The sequence below is a fragment of the Phymastichus coffea genome, unplaced genomic scaffold, assembly GCF_024137745.1.
Source record: "Phymastichus coffea isolate CEN01 unplaced genomic scaffold, Cenicafe_Pcof_1.1 PCOF00155, whole genome shotgun sequence".
Lineage (NCBI taxonomy): Eukaryota > Metazoa > Arthropoda > Insecta > Hymenoptera > Eulophidae > Phymastichus > Phymastichus coffea.
This window is the reverse complement of record NW_026706966.1, coordinates 192,051-211,089: the sequence shown is the minus strand read 5'-3', so window position 1 is coordinate 211,089 and position 19,039 is coordinate 192,051. Positions and strand designations below refer to the sequence as shown.

At 51.0% G+C, this 19,039-nt stretch overlaps 2 protein-coding genes across 2 annotated transcripts in view; one reads left to right on the top strand and one right to left on the bottom strand.

Moving 5' to 3' along the window:
* The window catches only part of LOC131672628 (unconventional myosin-Ie-like), a 34,152-nt gene that overhangs the window by 10,667 nt on the left and 4,446 nt on the right, over window positions 1–19,039 (top strand). Inside the window, exon 11 of the mRNA XM_058949991.1 lies at window positions 18,817–18,987. Within this exon, the coding sequence (XP_058805974.1) occupies window positions 18,817–18,987 (171 nt within the window). The remainder of the gene's footprint in view (window positions 1–18,816; window positions 18,988–19,039) is intronic.
* On the bottom strand, window positions 13–8,465 carry LOC131672631 (uncharacterized). The gene is made up of 4 exons (XM_058950005.1): window positions 8,337–8,465; window positions 2,365–2,587; window positions 1,256–1,688; window positions 13–1,186 (listed from the first exon to the last, which is right to left on the bottom strand). Exons 1-4 carry the CDS (start codon window positions 8,344–8,346, stop codon window positions 920–922), a joined length of 933 nt encoding a protein of 310 aa, XP_058805988.1. The 5' UTR covers window positions 8,347–8,465; the 3' UTR covers window positions 13–919.

The following is a 19,039-nucleotide window of genomic DNA, read 5'->3' as shown; positions in this document are numbered from 1 at the left end:
TACTTACGAGGTTTGTCAGCGGGAATAGAAGAAATAACACTGCGGTGTATAATTAACTTACATCATTTATTTGTCGTGCAACAATCGGATCATGTACACACCATCCTCTTACATCTACATTATTTTGTAGTCACGCAGAAAAAAGTAACCGTTAGCATTTATTTATTTTTTTTATCAACATGTGTAAAAAATACATCTATGTGGGGATCACAGCTATGGTATTAGGTTGGTCCTGACAACTGACACAATTTTTTCTCCATGTGCGTCAGCATAGATTACCTTCTTCACGTTTTATACCTTATTCTTTCTTTTATTAGCCAATGCCGAATCTTCATTTTATACCTACCTTATTATCAAGAATATAAATATCGTATAATTTCAAAAAATACACTTTTTCGCTTTTCGCATAGGGCATAGTAGTAATACTTTTCATAACAAAACAATAATTTATAAATATACTTTCAACAGATTTTTATATTATGTATACTTCACCGTCGAACACATGCAAATAATGAAACGGACGTTAAGGCTTCTTAGTAAATAAACTTTTTTGTTCTTCATTGTCAAGGGCGCAACAAATAAGGAACTAAATTCCAAAGAAGCCTAAACATTTTCACCTTCTTGTATTATTATAAGTCAAAGATTGACAATTTGAAATTGATGACTTACAGTGTAGCACCAAAGAAATCGTTCCGTCACATTTGCTTTTTTAAGCACCTCTTCATCTAATCGCTATAACTTAAATAAGAAAAAAATACTTGTTCGTATTTGAATCCGACATATCGAAAGAATTTCGTCGCTCCGCAAGGATAATTTTATATACAGGTACGCGATAAACTATTCATAAATAAATATATATATTATAAAAAATCAATAAACCGTCGCAAATTAAGAAAAGAAGGTAACATTATACAATTTTTCAAGCTTCGGCAAAGGCATAACCAGGCAATATATCGGTCCTCCTAAACCTCTGCACAGGTGTTGTTTGTACGATCGGCGATCTCGAAGGTATTCTACTAGGCGGTGCTGGTATCTGCTTAGGTAACTCGCTCGACGTCACCATTGTATTTTCCGTGGTCGTTGTCGACGTGCTGGCTCTGGCCGAGTCGTAAATTTTATTGCCGTCGCCGTGAATCAATCTGTCGTATTTCTTTGGTGGGAATTTTGGCGCTTTCGTCTTTTTCTCCTGAACGGTAAAACAATTCATCAGATTTGCGAAACGAACGACCTCACTTTTACAATAATGACCACTTACCATCTGATAAGGTTGCGTAGCTCGAAGGAAAGAAGCAGGTTCGAACCTCATGGTAACTTTGGAATCTCCGACGTCCTGACGGAAGTTGCCAGTTCTGCCTCTGAAATTCACGTAGACTTTCGGTCTACTGCTTTTCAGATAGTACATCTTCTCGTCGCCGATGTTCTTCGTAGGTTGCGACGGGCCCAGTAAAAAATGTTGTCTATGAGATTCGAACAGTCGCTGATTGAGTCCAAGACCAACGTCTCTAACGCCCAGGATCGAGTGCGGAACTACTTCCGGGTGTGGATGAGTTAAGTTACTCTCCGAGCTGTCGTCCACGTCGATATCCAGTCGACGTGGATGCGGCTGGTTTGCCAACACCGCTTGCATCAAATCGTGAAGGTCAAGCGTCTCGATGTTCTCCGCATCGTTCAGGTCGATTTCCAATAATCTGTAATGATTGTTTTTTGTTGCAATTATAGAAACGATAAGATACCTTGGTAGATAATTAAGCAGAAAGGCGCCGCGTACGGCAAACAACTTTTTCATTCCAAGGAGAATAATAACTCTACGTGCCAGACCAACCTGCAAATCTATTTTTCAACCTGATAATGGTTAATGCAAGCGACTAGTTCTCCGGAGAGAGAAAGAGAGAGAGAGAGAGAGAGAGAGAGAGAGAGAGAGAGAGAGAGAGAGAGAAAACAACTTTTCACTCGTTCAAAAAGAAAAAGGCGTCAGCTTGCAAAAATTACTCAACAGTCCCACTCCACAATTTGCTCCCGTAGATTTATTACGGCAATTTCGATTGAAAATTGCCGATGTAAAAAATGCCGCTCTCTCGGAAATCGCTCAGTTGCACGATACGTAAACGCACACGTGGAATATATGCCGCGGCGCGTGCATCCAAGTAAGCTACAGTCTACGCCGCATGCATATCAATCGCACTCGGAGGTTTTCGCGAATAAGTCAGCAAAAACGAAGCGGCGAGCGTTCCCATACACACAGCTCCCCACCGCGCCAAATCTCTGAATCTGTCGGCGGGCAAAATTTATCCGCTCGCGGCGTCGTCGGCGGCGGTTGCGCAATCGTGTTTCCCACACCCACGTGTCTCTGCCGTGGCGCCTTACCTGTAGTCCTGGGTGTCCGGTTTCTCCACGTTGGTGTTCTGCTGGTAGAGCGCTTTTCCGTGGTAACTCTTGTCCAGCGCGTCGGCAATCGCCTCGTCGAGAGGTATGAAGTTAGACGACGACGATGACGGCGATGACGACGCCGGCGGTCGCGGCAGCACCACTGCCGCCAGCAACAGCTCGCACGACGCCAGCAGCAGCACGGTCGCGTAAGCGCGCGTTGCTGGAAGAATAAAAAACCCACGCGGAATGGGATTAAACTCGTTTCCGCGAGCAGCGAGTTTGCGCTAGCAAGCGAGGCTAGTCGGTTCTTCAAAGCCTGGGCGATAGTGAAAGTGCGCGCGCGACGACGACCCGCGAGTTTTTAATTGCAATCGTCGGCGATAGCGAGTAATCGCAGTCCGATGCGCCTGTGCGTACACTCGAGATTGGCATCTCGGCTGAATGGCTCATTGTGTCGTTAATATCGGGCTGACGCCGCCGCTGCCGCTCGTGAAAGTCGCGCGCGCGACTCTTTCAAGGGAAAATCTTTTTTAATTACCTCTGGCGCGTGATTTATCAGCGGCATTGAATGCAACAATGACACTGTGGCTTCTGCCTTTTCGCTGCTTTTTTCCGTTTTCGTTTCTTTGGGAATGAGCTCGTGCCGCCGATTCACGTGCGTGTCGCGCATTAGGCTACGGCAAATTGCTGGGAAATGAAATTGGTTTTTTCTCTTAGTTTTTACGTTGTAATTACGAACTTGGTTGGTTGCCGGTTACTTTCGTCGATCGCATAGAGCGTGGATGAAAAGAAAAAATAAAGAAATAAAAAAACAACGGTCGGTTAAGTTTTTTCTTTTTTGACCTGGGTTTGTCGGATGATATCATTACAATGACGCAGGATAATTTGCTAAAAAAACGCTCGTAGTTATGAATTATTTCCAATGAGTTTCAAATCACCATATTTCACAACTCCCACAAGTGTGCCACGTGAGTCTTTTCAATTACCCATTGCAACGATATCGCGAAAGTTTCAATATTAAATAGAAGATTAAAAGTAGGCGCTCACCAATCAAGTCAGACGTGTACACGTAATTGCCGGCTTTGTTTCGTGTCCCGGATTGTACTTAATATACACACGCTGTCTCTTCCGGAGTTTCGCCGCTCCGAGCGGCGCGCATTTCGATGAGCGCGCAGGAGCCCCGAATATTTCAATCCGTATGAGATTTCACTATGGGGGTTTCGCTCGACAAATCAAGACAATTATTTTCGACATTAGACGATCGCATTGGAAGCAGCGGCTTTCCATGCCACCAATCCGAGCAACGCCGTTGAGCAACGCTTCGCACCGGTCGACTCGCGTCCCGAGATGTTCCCGGAAAAAGCCACTCGTTCGCCTCCGCACAGGCCAGTCCTTTAATTGGATCTCCGGCGCGGGCAATCAATCGCATGCAAAGCACACATCCTTTGTCTGCTAAGCAGCCGCGCCGTACATCAATCATCCACTTCATCGCGCGCGCGCAGTTTTCTCGCGGGCGTCGCGCAGAATCGTGCTGGGCGTGGCGCGAATGGGAAACTGGTTCTATCTATCGCCGATGAAAAAAAAAAAGGAGGACAAAAAGCGCAAGTGCAGCGGCAAACGTGCAGCGATTTAATTATCCTTCCGAGGGGGTATTCGCAACTCGTAAATCATCTTCGTCGTAACCGAGAACAATGGCCTTTTGAACTTCTGTTGTTGCTTGTCGCTCTCGTCCTTTTTCTTTTCTTTTTCGAAAAGCCCTCTATCGTTTTCGACACAATACGTGAGATTCCTACGAACCCGCTTCCCACTCTCGAGTCGCTCGGTTGACCGACTGCCGCGTTGCGACGTACGCTTTTTATTATTTTTTCCGCATTGCCTGATGATTCCAAGCTCGCTTCGATGAATAAAAAACCATGTCAAACGCGCGATGAATATTCCGCGGGCGTGTCTAACGACGTGATACAGCGGTGGCCCGCGTACGTCGACCGGGAAGATAACAGTAGTTCTTCTTCCTTTTATACGTTTTATATCATAAACGAGTCTGTACTACGCGCACACGCCCGTAACTCACTTTCACCGTTTAAAACGCGCGTCGGACACACAAAGAGCAATCTGTAAGTGGGCTGCAGACCCACATGTACGTTTTTCTCCTTGCTGCTCTTTCGTTGCCGCTGAATCCATCGACGCGATGGACGACATTGGGGCACGAGTGTCTTGCGAGTGTGCGAGACGAACAGAGCGAGGAAGCGCGCAAGCGCGTGTTTTTTTTTTCTTTCTTTTCTTCTTCTTGCAAGAAAAGTGGAAAATTAGTCGACGAAACCGCGCGACTCGATTTCATCTTCGCGCACTGTAAATCTTTCCTTTCTCGCGCGAAAACTAATCTCTCGCCGCGCAAAACCAGACAGCAAGTCAATTTGCCCGCGTCGCCGCTCGCATATGTGAGCAATGCAAAGAAGCCGGCTTTCTAGCGGTCGGCTAAAGGAGGAAAGAAGAAAAAGAAGGAGCGATAATTAGCGAGGCTGGAAAGCGAGCGTTCGTTTTTCTTTTTCTCTTTTTCGCCATTGTCGGTTTGGGAAACGTCTCGCTGGAAAATCTACGCCCGATTGTTCGCAGGGCAATGCCTTGTCATGCTAAACCGGATTCTCGCGCGCGCTGTTCGCGTTTTCACTTTCGAATTATCAGCTCGAAGAGCCGCGCACCCCTTTCGCGTGGGATAAGGGGAAAAGATTGCCGCATTAAATCGACAGCCGACGCGCAAAGTGAGCCCGCGGTACACCACACCGCCGAGACGCGGCGACGTTCCGATTCATCGGCCGCTCGGCTGTCGAACTGAGCGACGAACAGCCGACTGCGACGTCTACGTTGCTGACGCGCAGCTGAGGAAATTATCGTAACGCGAATCGGCGTTCAAAATTACTTCCCTCGCGTCGCGATTTTTCATCGCCTTAATGGAGAACTTGCGAAACGTAACGCGTATGATCGAGGGAAAAACTTGCAAATCGAACGTTCAGCAATTCAAGCGTCAATGCACACGCGGGCAAGCGAATTTTTGCCGTGCACACGGCGTACAGCTCGCGGCAATAAGCGAAAGGACGCGTCATCGTCATAGCGGTGTCGGACGGCACGCACGCGAGTGCGGGAGGCTTTGATTTCATCAGCGCGCCCAATTTCCGCGTGAAAGTCCCGCCGGCTTTCGGGATGCGCGCGTACACGTGCGGCTCGTTATGACATTTTATACATTATACATGGAAACGATGCCGAAAGAGAGAGAGAGAGAAAAAGCCATAGGTGGGAAACAAAAGGCGTTGTTCGGTTGGGTCGGGTTACGTGATCTTTCCTTTTCGTGGGTTGACCTCTCGCATATGAACTTTCTCGCGTGCGATCCAGTTGGGGAGGCAACGCTGGAGCCCCGACGGGTCGTCGAAAGAGAAATCGCGAACACCACGCCCGTGCATGTAACGCGCCGGGCCTGATCGCTTTCGCGAGTGGCGCGCACACGCGCGCGCGGACTATCGATCAAATCTTTCGTGCCGCCGCGAAAACCCGTCGCGAGTTTTCCCTTTCGCCACCGACCCACTTTTCGGCTGCAGCCACCGCCGCCACGCGTACTCATTATCTCTCTTTCTCTCGGTTCCTTTCTCGGTCCGTCCCGTGGTCTTTGATCGTCTCGGAGCCTCGGCATTTTCGCCGATCATGTGCGCGTCGTTGCAAAACGTAGCATCCTCGATTACGGCATCTGTATTGTATTTTTCTTTCTTTGCAATTTCCTCGGCGATATTTTACAATTGCACCGCCGACGTAAGCAGCAAGGGGGCTACAGCGAACTTTTTGCATGCGAAGTTGATTAATCTTTTCGCAGCGCGGTTTGACGTGCAGTTACGTAAATAATTACGCGGGGCTCTCCCGCTCCAATGCAGAATCATCGGTCTGCTTTATTTGCCTTGCGCGCTCGACGCCCGAAGTCGACTGCGGAACGACGAAAAGCTCGCGGCGAACGTGTGCCCGCGAAAGTCGGATCGCGAAAACAGGAACGGGCCGCACGCCGATAGCGCGGCCGCTGTCGAGCTGGCGCCTGGCAGCGGCGCAGGCGAAACCTAGCCCCGAGGCCTCGAGCGTTGCATCGCGAGACGGTTTTCCAGACACGCGGCGGCGCAACTAGACGGACGGAGGCATAGCCTGCCAAAAATATAAACGCCGTGCAATTAGCCTTCTCTGACGCTATTGCGTAACGGACACGTGCTGCTCGTACACACTCGCAGCACTTTTCTCTCTGGCGCCTTTTTAAGGAAAATTATCACGAACGCGCGCGCGCGATCGTAAAGTTTGTGCGGGGCCAGGCCTGCTGTTTCGCGTTTACAGGGAGAGGGGGGGGGGGGGGGGGAGGACAATGGCCCGTTATCGCCTCGGATTTTTCGCTCCGTTTCCGTAGATTATACCCGAGGCGTGTTTACGAGTTCTCGGGGGGATGAGTCTCGAGGCTCTCTCTCCTGCGGTCGCGCGGATGCCGCGCGCCGTGGTTTTCCAGCGACGGCGATATTCCGTTTGCGGCGCGAAGATTATACTCGCGACTACGCCTGCCGCGAAGGAACTCTCGACAACCGCGACGATTGATTCGGATCGCGTTTTCGGTCCGCGTGACTCGGAGTATACGGGACGATAACCCAACAATCCATCCGACGTGGACGTGCGGCGTGCACCCGTCGAAATCTTCGAACGCCCGGCCTCGCAATGTCGTGCGCACAGCCGGCCGGCGGATCGTGGTGATGCAAGCGTCGTTCTCACGCGGCGCCAATCGATCAACGCCGCGAGCTGCATAGAACGGAGCAAGAAAAAAAAAACGAAAAAAAAAACGAAAAAAAAACACGGAATCCATTCCGCGTGGATCGATCGCGTGGCTGATGTTTGTCATTACCCGCGACGTAATGACAAGTCACCCGGCGCGGCATTATGCATAGCGGAACTGCGCGCGCGAGACGCGAAGGGCATTTAGATCACAATGGGTTCGCGTCTTTCCGATTCGCCGCCCCCTCGCCGGAGATTTATGGAACGCCGTCGCGGTGCGCGCGGAGATCGAGCACAACGAAATTCGCAACGTGCCAACTTCCTTCCGAGGAGCGTCGAGCGTGGAGCGAAGGAGAGAAAAAAAATACACGGCCACGCTTTCACGAAAGCGCGCGCTCGCTTTGTCCTCGCCTTTGTTTTCGGGACCTCCTTGGGATTCGGTCGTGTGTTCTTTGTTTTTTCCGCGGGCTCGTACAGGTGGTTTCACCAGTTTTTGGTGGTCTACATCAGAAGGACGCTGGCATACGACGACGAGAGTGGCAAGTGCATCTTCGAGGTTCGGTGACCTCGGCAGCACAAGAATACGGCGACGTACCGCGTCCAGCACCCGTGCGTTAGCCTATCGAGAAAGTCGAGCCGTAAATTCAAAACTGCGGTTGATTAGTCTTTCCAATTAATAACCATATCCCAGTTTACGTTGACAGTTTACGTTGAGCGCACTCGCCTTTCTGTATCGCTGGGCGCCGATCACCGATAAACTCCGGCAATTTACGGAGCCATTATCAAGACAGACGTATACGACTACTCACGACTCTCGCATACGTAATATGCCCTCCGCGCGACGAAGCGTTTCTTTTTCCGAGTCGCGCGCCGCTTCAATTTTTATCCCGCGCGCGTTCCGTCTCTTGCTACTTCGGACGGCGCATAATAATGGTCCGAGGGGAAAACTGGCGGCGCGCTTATCACTCGAGTTTCCTTTCACTCGCGCGCGCGCACGCCGAAAGAATCGTTGCCACACGAGCGCATTTGCACGACAACGCGACTGGCTGGCTTAAGGTCAACGGAAGATTGCTCTCGCGAGTGTCGTCACCGCTTGTCCGCTGTTTCGCGAGGGCCGAGGGCAGCGTCGACGCTTTCGGCTTGGCCCGCACTCGCCGATCGCGCCGGCAAATAGTCGGTCCACTCACCGGAATGCATGATCCTCGGTGTGTCCTTTCGCGGCGGATAGAATTGCACTTTGCTCCAGGTCGCTCGTCCACTCGTCTAGGTGCGCGCGAGGACGTCGTTTTCTCACATGGTGCGCTCGCGGCGCCAAGCGCGGCTCGAGTGAAGGTATCGGCGTCCGCGCGAGCAGGTAGGTAGGTAGGTAGGCGCGCGCCAGTCTGACCCCACTACCGTCTCGCTTTCCCAACGAGACACCGAGCGTCTAGCAGAGAGAGAGAGAGAGAGAGAGAGAGAGAGAGAGAGAGGAGGGGGGATGGATATATCGCTGGATTGATTGTATATAGACTTTATGTTTGCGCTAAGAATGTCGTTGCGACGCCGACGACGATCTCTGCTGCAAAGTCGTTAAAATCGGACGTGACCTCCGGCTCTTGGCCGGTGGACAATAAGCGCGAGCTGGGGTCTCGCAATGCACCACCAAGCGTAATCAGCAGCCGTTCATCGCTTGCTTTGCGACGCAGTCTTGCTCCAGGGACGCTAGCCAGGCCTGACAAAGACCAAGTCCCTTCGCCCCGAAACGAGACATGACGGCCCGCGATGAAGAGCGTAGACGCCGGCCACTCGGTCGATCTTTCGAGGCGCAAGCCAGCCAATAATTAGGTTGTGCGCGCCGATGGTCATTGTCGAGAGAGATCGTCGCGTCGCGACGCGGGCAGCGCCAGAAGAGGAAAGGGTTGTTGCGTCGGCGCGACTCGCGAGGCGGCCTAGTTTTCTCGGCGCGCGCGCGCGCGCCTCGAGCTGTCGATTGTTTTTCCAGCTATCGCGGGAGAGAACGCGTTGCCGAGCTCCGCGTTTCCTTCGGTCGGCGGCTTTTCGGCGCCCGTTCTCTCGCGCGCGAGTCGAGCAGACGCAATTACTGTACGAGCCGCTGCAAGTAACACGTTGCGAAAGAATTACCCTCATTTGCACGTAGACGTTGTGGCGAATTTTCATTTTCTACTCGAATCGCGAAGGCATTGCGGCTTTGCTTTCGGGAAAGCGATTCGAAAACAAATCGGCGTCACGTACACCGAGTCGCAGAAGTCTTGCGCTCGCGAGTAAAAGGTCGAAAAGTCCCAGTACGCCGCAATATTTGAGTTTTTGACAATAAGCGTGATCCACGATTGTCCGAGTCCGACAGCGCGGTCGCAACACGCCGCGTAACAACTTGAATTTCCGCGCACGCCACGCGCGGCAGGAAGCGCTTGGCAAAGATGAAGGAAGGCGTCCTGAAAACTTGACGCGCGCAAAATCTCGGACCGCGCGGTTCTCTTCGGTATAAAGAATCGTAAATTCCACGTTGCGCAACAGCCGCGTTCTCGAACAATTAGGTAGGATTGTCACGTCGTTTTGTAAGAAAAGTGGCGTGCTTTCTTCGCGACGGCGGCTGTCCGCGCGCAAGCGAGATATGTTTTTCCCAGGATGATTAAGCGGCTGCGCGGTGATACGTGATGACCTTTTTTTTCGAGACTGATCTTGAAATCAGATTGGGCGCGACGAGAGCTGCGGTTGTTTTTTTCTTCCCTTTCGCCTGCTTTCGCTGAAAAGCGTCGCGTGCAGTTGCGAAATCAGCGGCACTCTGTTCTTTCGTTTGATCGGCAGCTACAGCTGCAACAATCCATCTAATCGAATAGTCGGCGAAAAGTTATCGATCATCTTCAATGTTGCGAACTTGACAGGGATTCATTTCCGTTCCGCAGGAAACGTTCATCAGCCAGTATCGACGGAAAGCACCGCTGCCTCTACCTCTCTCCGACGTAATTTGCACTCGGCCGCCCGATACGCATTGTTCAAATTAAACACGCACGTTAATGGCATGACTTGTCAGTCGTTGCAAAAACCACGAGGCACGTAGCCTCCAAACATGCTATTGAGTCGATCATCGCTTCCCGAACGAAAGTAGAAGACCCAGTTTTAAAATAGCAGTTTGCTCGGCCTTTTTCTTAACTATGTATAGTCTAGCGCGCGAGAGAGGGAAAAACCGATGATAAAAGGAGTAAGAAAAAAAAAAAAAAAAAAAGAAGAAGAAAAAGAAAAAGAACGAGCTCTCTAACCGCTGTAAAATCATTAAAAACTATCGCTTCGCTCCGACAGCTGCCGTCTCGTTCTTCGATAGAATTTTTATACTCCGACTCTCTTCCCCGCGATGGCTCGTGGCTATCAATTTCACTCGGCTTGTAAAGTATCTCGTCGAGCACATTTCTCCGTCTCGTTCGAGGTAAATGCTCCGTCGATCGAGATACGCGCAATTTTTCTTTTTACGCTCGACGCTTTGCAACTTGAATTCGCGTGAAAAGAGCTTTTCCAAACGGCATGCCGATAATTAACCACTTGCCCCCGGTCTGGCGCTGCGAAACGCGCGATTAATTGCAAGCGTGGGCAAGCGGCCGGCGCTTGCCCGCGGAGAAAGTGTCCGCGAGTGTGGCGACGGCGTCGACCTTAGAGGAATTCGCACTCGCAGTCGCGTGGATTCGTTAGGGCATTCCTCGAGCCGGTCTGCGTCCGTAAGCGCAGGGGAGCTTTTTGGCGTGAGCTCGGACTCGCTGCCGAAGAATTAAGTAATTGGACGATTTAGCAGCGACGGTTCGTCTCTCGGTTGGAAAGTCCGAGGCGCTCGACGAGAGCGTTGCGCAAGAAGCGTCGGCGTCGGGACATGGCACGTCGCGCGTGCAAGGGCCGCACGGACGAGCGACAATTAAGTCGAATTAGAGGCGCCACGGCGATAAATCGAGAAAGTCCGCGTCGCGAATCGATCGCGCCGCTTTCCAGTCGGAGCCCGCGGCGCAACGCTCGCCTGCGCGTCGGCCTCGCAGTTATCCACAATGGATCCTCATTACGGTTGAATAATGCGCTTTAAACGTCCAGACTCGGCCGCCGAGGCGCATTAACCTTGCCACGTGCCGGCGCGGGCGCTCAATGCCGGCTAAACGAGAGCACGCAAATTGCGCGTTTTCTCGGCGAAGCTGATGCCCGCGAGGCTCCTCGCGGGCGCAGGCGCGCATCCGTTGCGCAACGAGCCGCGCGGTAGCCCCCTCGCGAGTCGCCCGCGAGCCGCCCTCCCGGCCAAGTTGTTACGCGGCTTTGCATAAGACGCGCCGGCGCTTTCCGCAATCCGTGCGAGTCGCGATGCGCGTCGAGCGCCGCGTTGGCCAATGCGCGGCCACGCGAGTGGCGTTACAATTGCGCTCTCGATCGCGCGCCGCCTCCGCGCGAAAGTGCGAGTAGTCCGCGAGCGCGCCGCCATTCGCTAATTGCCGATCTCCTTGGCGAAGCGTGTTTTGCCCCCCCCCCCCCTCCATGCAGGCGAACTCCTCGCTTGGGCTTCGCAGTTGATTAATGCTCGCCCATGAGTTCATCACTTTTTTCTCAACTCGGCTTTACTCGTGTTTTACTAATTGCTAAGAATGCACTGAATGTTCGGTTCGCTTCACTGCTCAACACTCCTAATTGGCTTCAAATGTTTCGATTTGCGGCATTGTCAAATGTCAATTGTGCAATATCGAAACACGCGTCTTATTTGGAAAGAACATTTTCGAGTTTTGGTATTTCTGTATCATAGTTTTCATTGCAATAATGAAACGAACAATGCCTTTTCTTTTAATTGTAATCAACTGATAATTCTAAAATCAACCGAGAATTCAAGGTCCAAACCACATTTTTCAACAAATAATATTCGAGCCTAAATATAATATGCAATGATATGCATCCACTCTGAAGTATGTTAGATGAAAAGAATGTTCGTGATAAACTAACTTTATTGAAAAAAGCAGTTTCAAGAAAAAATTTGTTACATCAATGAAATCTTACAGAAGTGTAGTATTTTTAAAACAGAATTCTATTACCGATACGTTCATTTCGATGCAAGTGCAACTCTGGGTGCAGAATTCCGACCTATTACGACTGTTTAGATTTTAGCGTTTTGCCAACGCTTATTCAAACATAGAATTCTTAGTTACCTCGGAAAAGTACAAGAATGCGCTGCTTTACTTACTTCTAAGTGACTTACTTTTAAAATTAATAATTATTTCAATAATTATACCGTGACCCGAACTATATTCTGCAATGCCAAGAAAATTATGTTTCAGTTTAAGCGATAAACATTAAATTAAAAAAAAAGACTCGCAAGAAAGAGAGTTCATTTTTAATAAAATCAGCACAAAAAAATAGTTGTTGTTAGTGCGATTATTTTATTGAGTCAATTACGATATTGATTCGAAATGTTGTCCGTTGAACTCGAATGTAAAGAAGCAAATTCTTGGCAGCGCAGCAACGTCGTCGCTACTAATTTGAGAAACCCATCGCGACTCGCAGTCGGTCTATTTAAGGTATACGGCAGTATCAATCGATCAACGAGTGCCGTCCCATAAAATATCCTTTAGCAGAGACGTGGACGCGTGCGCGCGTTGCGCAAAGGCGGCCAAACCAGCGACGACTTTTGTCTGTCATCCTTGGCGACGCCGGCAATGTCACGATTCATTTGCGCCAACTATCAACGAGATGAAGGAGCCGCGGCAGAGCGGAGAGAAAACGCCATGGGACGAGCGCTTCGTGGCAAATGGAGCGCGAGCACGAAATCTCTTTTGTTGGCGATGGGAATTTTTGCCAATCGCGCGGCGGAGGATATATACTTTGCAGCAGGCTATGTTTATGGCAGTATTGTTCTTTTTTTTTTTGCGCGCGCGGCTTTTCTTTGTTTCAAGGATCTCGAAGAAAAATCGCTACTCTTAGCGCGATGGCGTTTGTACACCTGCCAGATCTGATACTCAGCGTGGCTACCGATCGATTCGATCGCATATTCCGCAAAACAGCGATCTTCTAATTGGCCGATTATTCAATCGTTGCCCACGATTCGACAAAAGCGAGGCTTGAATTTCGCCATCGTTGCGACCGGATGAAATCAAGCGGATGTCCACTTAGGCCGTCGATTGTTTCAAACTTAAATGAAACCGCGTGATTTTTGTTAACTGCAGCCGTGTCTCTTTTTGTTCACCGAGGATTTTCTCTGCCGTTCGAAGCTCAGTCAATCGTGCAATCGAGGCCCTGCCCTTTTATTTATTTTTTTTGAACTCGATCGGAGCGATGCGCTGGTCGACTGGCTTGTCCGCACCAAAGGTACAGAATGGATAAAATAATCGAATGTTATTGCGAAGTATTCATTACAATGACATACGACACGAATGTGTGCGATGTGTTCGAGACAATTATTCATTCGATGTAATCGTAGTTCAATTACGATCAGTTGTCGAGTTTCGGTATAAGTACGACGTCTGCGCGAACGATACGTGACGACACGGTCGTACTCGGCTTATCGGAAAAAAAAACCCGTTTGTCTAACCAGCGAACGACCGTTCGGGTGGTGTGCAAGCCGAACTTTGAGGGAAAATCTCAAATTGGCCGTGCAAGTCTGACCGAATTACAAGCGCAACTAGAATCACACGTGCGTCCGCAATAGCCAAGTTCCTGGAACGCTCAGCGCGACACTTGCTCGTCCAATTAAGATCTCGAAGATTCGCTTCGCGTCCAGCAGAAATAAAGAGAGAATAAAAAGCAAGTTTATTCGACGTATAAAAAAAGAACGGTGTGGAGCGGCGGCGGGGGGTGGGGGGATGTATAATTCGCAACAGTAGAGCGCGTGTTAAGGAAAGACAGTTAAGAGCCCGGGGCATCACGCCGGGCAATTTGCGCTTTACGAGCGCGCAGTACACATCTGCATTGTGCGCCGAACAAGGTTAGCGGAGTGAAAAATCATGCAACGACCACGCTGTTTTGCGTTTTTCGAGAGCGCGCCTTTTTTTTCGCGTATTAGTAGAGGCAGGCGTGCTGCCGCCCCTCCCCACGGCTCCTAGTATCGCAATGTAATTTGGCATTATTTGCCGGCTATGTAGAGCGGGAGATTTCGCTTCTTTTTACTGTTGGTTTTACGATGGTCATTTGGCTTCGCATCTTGAATCACGGAGACTGTCCGATTCTAATAATCGCGACGCTCTGAATACGGTCGTGCTCCTCGCCGAGACGACTGTGAACGGTGAAGCGGCGATTTTTTCGCGAGAGAGCGATCGATTTGTCCGACAGGCAGAGACGAGTCACAGCTCGGCTCCGACAGCAAATGAGCAAATGAGCAAATGAGCAGGTCGTCGCTTCCCCGTTCAGCCTCGTCTCCGATGACAGCCCGGAGCTGGAGACTCGCCGTTACATCGCGAAATGCGAAACCGGCCTCTCCTTCCAACTTGAATCAATCATATCAAAAAGTGCGCGAGAGCCGCCGACACTCCATAATCGGACTTTCTTTTTTAGTGAATACATAATTATAGAGCAAAAAGAGAAAAAAAATCAGCGAGCAACAAAAGCCTCTCGCGCTAGCTTAACTGTAAAACGGAAGAGGGGAAAAACGACGACATAGCATCCGCGGAAATTAAGAGAAGTATTAAAGCCGCCTCGCCCATGCTCCTTTCTCTCGGCCATAATTCTGGTAGTTGCTGATGCGAACTGGGACTTGCCGCGCAAAAACGAGGATTAACGCTACTGGTTAATTGACGCTCTCTCGTCGACGGTTTTTCTCCTCCGCGGGTCGTCGAGTGATTCGGCGATGCTGGAAACGGAGCCGACCTCTCGCGAGGCGTTTGTTCGTCTCGACGATTCTCTGTTCTCAAAATCGTCTCGGAAGAAGAAAACCGGACCGTTTCCAAAGCAAAGCGAGCGCAGCGACTTGTTTTTTTTTCCAAGCTCTACTCCTTGCGTTCTCGGCAGGCCGTGTTTCTCAACGACGAAGTCCGCTGGCTAGGAAGCGCTGCGATTCTTTCTGCCATCTCGTTTTCTTCGCAAACGAGCTCTTGTCTCGGCAAGTGCGTGAACGAACATCTGCAGGAGCCCAGGAAAAGCTACGCACGTGCTCGCGCCACACTTCTAGCGAGCAGATTCGCGAGCGTTATTCTGGGTTAACGGCTGCCGTTGCGGACTCACAGACGGATAACCGCGCGGATAAGAGCATCGAACAACAAGGGACTTGTTCTGCTTATGCGCGCAGGTATCGAAGCGATTGTCGAGATGCTGCCTCGTTGCTTGGCACACGGTCTATTATCAGCTCGAAGTGATCCGGTACGCGAGCCGTTTTATCTCAGTTTCAGCCGGACGATAATCTGCACTCGAGATTATTCGGCTATCTTCGTATGCGTTGCGCGAGGACGAGCAAATTGGTGACTCGAGGGCATCGCGATGACGACCAGTTGAAGAACCTTTGTGTGCGTCTCTTGTAGGACTGTCGGCCATTGTGCTACTGTTGAGCTTGTCCTTCTTCTGCGTCCCCATCAAGATTTCCAGATACGACTTGTAGTTAAAAAAGCTAATTGGTTCTATGCCGGCACCTGGGAGTTTTAATCAGTTTTCGCAAAGAGACAACAATGTACAGGCACGCTTTTCGTTAGCCGTCGACCTCAAACTCGCAATTGCAAATACCGCAATTTCAAAAGTAAACAAAACGACGCTAGTCTCTTTACCAGAAAAGCTTATTTCTTATCCGGATAGCTCGCAAGAACGATCCGCGCGCGTTGTTCTCGCGCTCCGCAACAGGTGTCAATATAATAGCAGTGCAGCCTTGCCAATCGCAGTTTCAATTGCCCTTTCACCTCGCATGGGAATTAGATCGAATTCCCGGGCATTTACAAGTGAAACTACTCCAACGATTTGTGCATGATTTTTTCAAAAATCTTGGATGATAATTGCCGGCTCCGCTAAACGTTACCGTTTTTTTTTATTTCAGAACGCATTAAAGAGCTAACCTCGTTGCGAAAAATAAGCCGCGACGGCATCGGGCGCAGTTTAGCGCCTAATTTTTCAACGATAATAACGGCACTTGCGCGCGTGTCAACTTGCCACCTGTTGGCCTTTTGTCTACACTTCGCTCGCTAAACGCCCGCGCATTAGCATTTATGCAACGCGCGAATTGCGTTTGCACGCTTTTACGCTCGTTAATCACATTTTCAAAGGTTCGCTCGGTTTGCCCGATGCACGCGCAAGACGCGTTACCAACGACTTCATTCCGCAACGTCGCTGTCCGGGCGCTGGATGCTCGAGTGCACGCGAAACAGAAGAGACGCGTTTTTATTTGTCGATTGCGGTGATCGTAAATTCGTACTTCACGGCACGTCGTAAATGCCAGCGGCTGTTACAATTATCCGGGCTCGCCTCGATTTTAGCAGCGACAAACGGCGCCGCGAAAGCCGATCGCGTGCATTATTCATCGGCAAGAAAATTACGTTTGACGATCGCTTTCGATATTTTCGGATTGTCCGATTCCACGGTAAATTTGTCCCTCCTCGCGAATGGAAAAAAGGGCCCGCGCATCGCACGAAATGACAGCTCGTTTCGTCTACTACGCTCGAATGAGAGACACGGCGTTTGATTGTACGGCGCTCGAAAAATCGGTCACGCGCAGCTGCGGGAAGTCGCGGAGCCATTGTGCTGGCTGGCGGCTAGGAAGAAAGCGCCCGAAATCTCTCAATTAGAAAGCCACTCGTCGCGATCCGTCGGTGCCTCAAACGGAGCCGCCGCGTTTCCCGGACAATCGCGTTGCGCAAGGCATTGCGCCGTGTTTTTTTCGCCGGGAAAACGGCTGCGTTTTCCCCTCGTCGCGTCCTTGCCCGAGCGACCGTAGAGGCGTGCTCGACAGGTGCTGCTCGCGCGCGCGCGTACAAGGGAAAGCCGGTCTATTTATAGTCCGCCCGATCGTTTGTGTTTTGCAATTATCTGCATACACGGCCAGCGCTTTTCCGCTTTTTCGCTCGGAGTTCTCTCGCGGTCGCGCGAGTGTCGCGAGGACTCGCCATTCCCGACGACCGATGCGCCTTACGGGAAAGATAATGGGAAAAAACAGTCAGCTGGCAGCGTTACGCGTCTAGCGGTAAAAGTCCGTACAACGCTTTGTACATGGATTGCAGTCGATCGGGGAGCCTGATAAGCGCACGTGCGCGCCGCGCGTTATTCGGTCTATCGTTGGAAATCGAGCGCGATTACGAGCGCGCGCGAACCCACGATGACATAATCCTCCGCACGCACGGCTTTACGAAAAAAAGAGGAAAAGAAAAGGAAATCAAAGCCGCGTCTTATTTTTCACTTTCTACACGCGCACGCTCCGATGAGCGCGCTTACAAAGGTTGATCGATCGTTGCGCAACGAGAAGGAGAGAAAATCGCTCGAAGCAAGGGATAAGTCGTTCGGCGACGGCGAGGGACACAATGCAGCCCGGCATAATTAAAAGGCGCGCGGTTAATCGAGCGCTCTGTAAGTATCGTCGATACACGCGGCCGAGGAGAAAGATGCGTGCGCCGCGATAATAGTCCCCTCTCTATCTATCACGGAGGTACAGTTTTGTTACTTCCTTCGCTCGCGGATTCGGCATCCGCGAGAAAGCGGACGCGACTGAGCTCTGTCGATCGACGCTTTTCACCGTTGCGAACGACTACTCGCTCGAGCTAGCGACGCCAGGCCTCTTTGGGAATCTGGCATTCGCGACTCACGCCAGTCGATTTGAATGCGACCGGAATAAAGGCGTCCCGGCCTTTTCCCACTGCGCGCCGCCTCGACTCGGCAGCTCGCCTCCGATTCTGCGCTCGGTCATGCATATCAACGCTGCAAAGGATCGTCCCACTATCCCAGTTTTGTTGTAATTACTCCGAGGCCACACTCGGTAAAACGCCTCGAAAGAAAGTCGGAATAATTGAAAGATTTTTCGCGCGCCATCGGAACGAATCGCCAGCGCAGCCTCTTCTTTGTTATCGGATCGCTCGCCGGAGAGCATTCGGAGCGGAACAGTCGGCCCGCGACGATTCACATCGTCGATTTTCTTACGATCGGCGGGGCTTTTTTGGTCGTTGCGCGCCGATGACATCGTTATGGCGCCGCGATCAGTAGTAACGGGACGCTTTGGTCAGCCCCGGCTCATAACGCCCCAATGAAAACTCATTCAAGGCGAAACCGCAGGCGTTTGATGAGTTTTTAACCAAACATCGCGGTGGTTTTTTTTATCGCTCCATTAAATCGCCGAGAAAACGTGGCTGCCATTTTTTTTTTTTTCGAAACCAGCGCGTCGTAAGAAAGGCAAACAACGAAGATGATCGGCGTTACGCAAAAACGAAGAACGCGCAGACCGATTAGAACAAATCCAATATAGCGCCGTGGCTTTTCCATTCGAGTAGCTGCGGTTTCCGCGAGTGGAATGAATGGGAATCGAGGAAGGGACACAATGCGAGGCTCGGTTGACTTTCGAATCGGTCGCAATTACCTCCGCGTCTGTGCGCGCACGCGAAAATAAAAGCCATTCGGTCGAAAATTGCCGTGGGCGTGTGCGCGCCGCTCGGAAAGTGTGCCGCCGCCGAGGACGTCCCTCGCAACAGCGCCGGGGCGGATGCAGCCGACGAGTGTCCGCGCTCGCGAGCCGCGTCTCAGCCTTGCTCTCTGTCGCTTTTGCAGGAGGAATACGTCTCGGAGAACATCAAATGGACGCCCATCGACTACTTCAACAATGCCGTGGTGGTCGATCTGCTCGAGGGCAAACGGCCGCCGGGCCTCTTTCTCGTCCTCGACGACGTCTGCGCTACTCTGCACGCCGGCAGCACCGGCGCCGACGCCGACTTGCAGAAGGTATCCGCTCGCCGACAATCGAGGCGCGATTTGCATCGCTCCCGGCGACCGA

What these genes read in the sequence shown, in the direction of transcription:
- LOC131672631 (XM_058950005.1), bottom strand. An exon ending in CCGGACACCCAGGACTACAG is followed by an intron (nt 1,689 to 2,364) that starts GTAAGGCGCCAC and finishes CAATCATTACAG; the next exon opens with ATTATTGGAAATCGACCTGA. An exon ending in CTACGCAACCTTATCAGATG is followed by an intron (nt 1,187 to 1,255) that starts GTAAGTGGTCAT and finishes TTTACCGTTCAG; the next exon opens with GAGAAAAAGACGAAAGCGCC.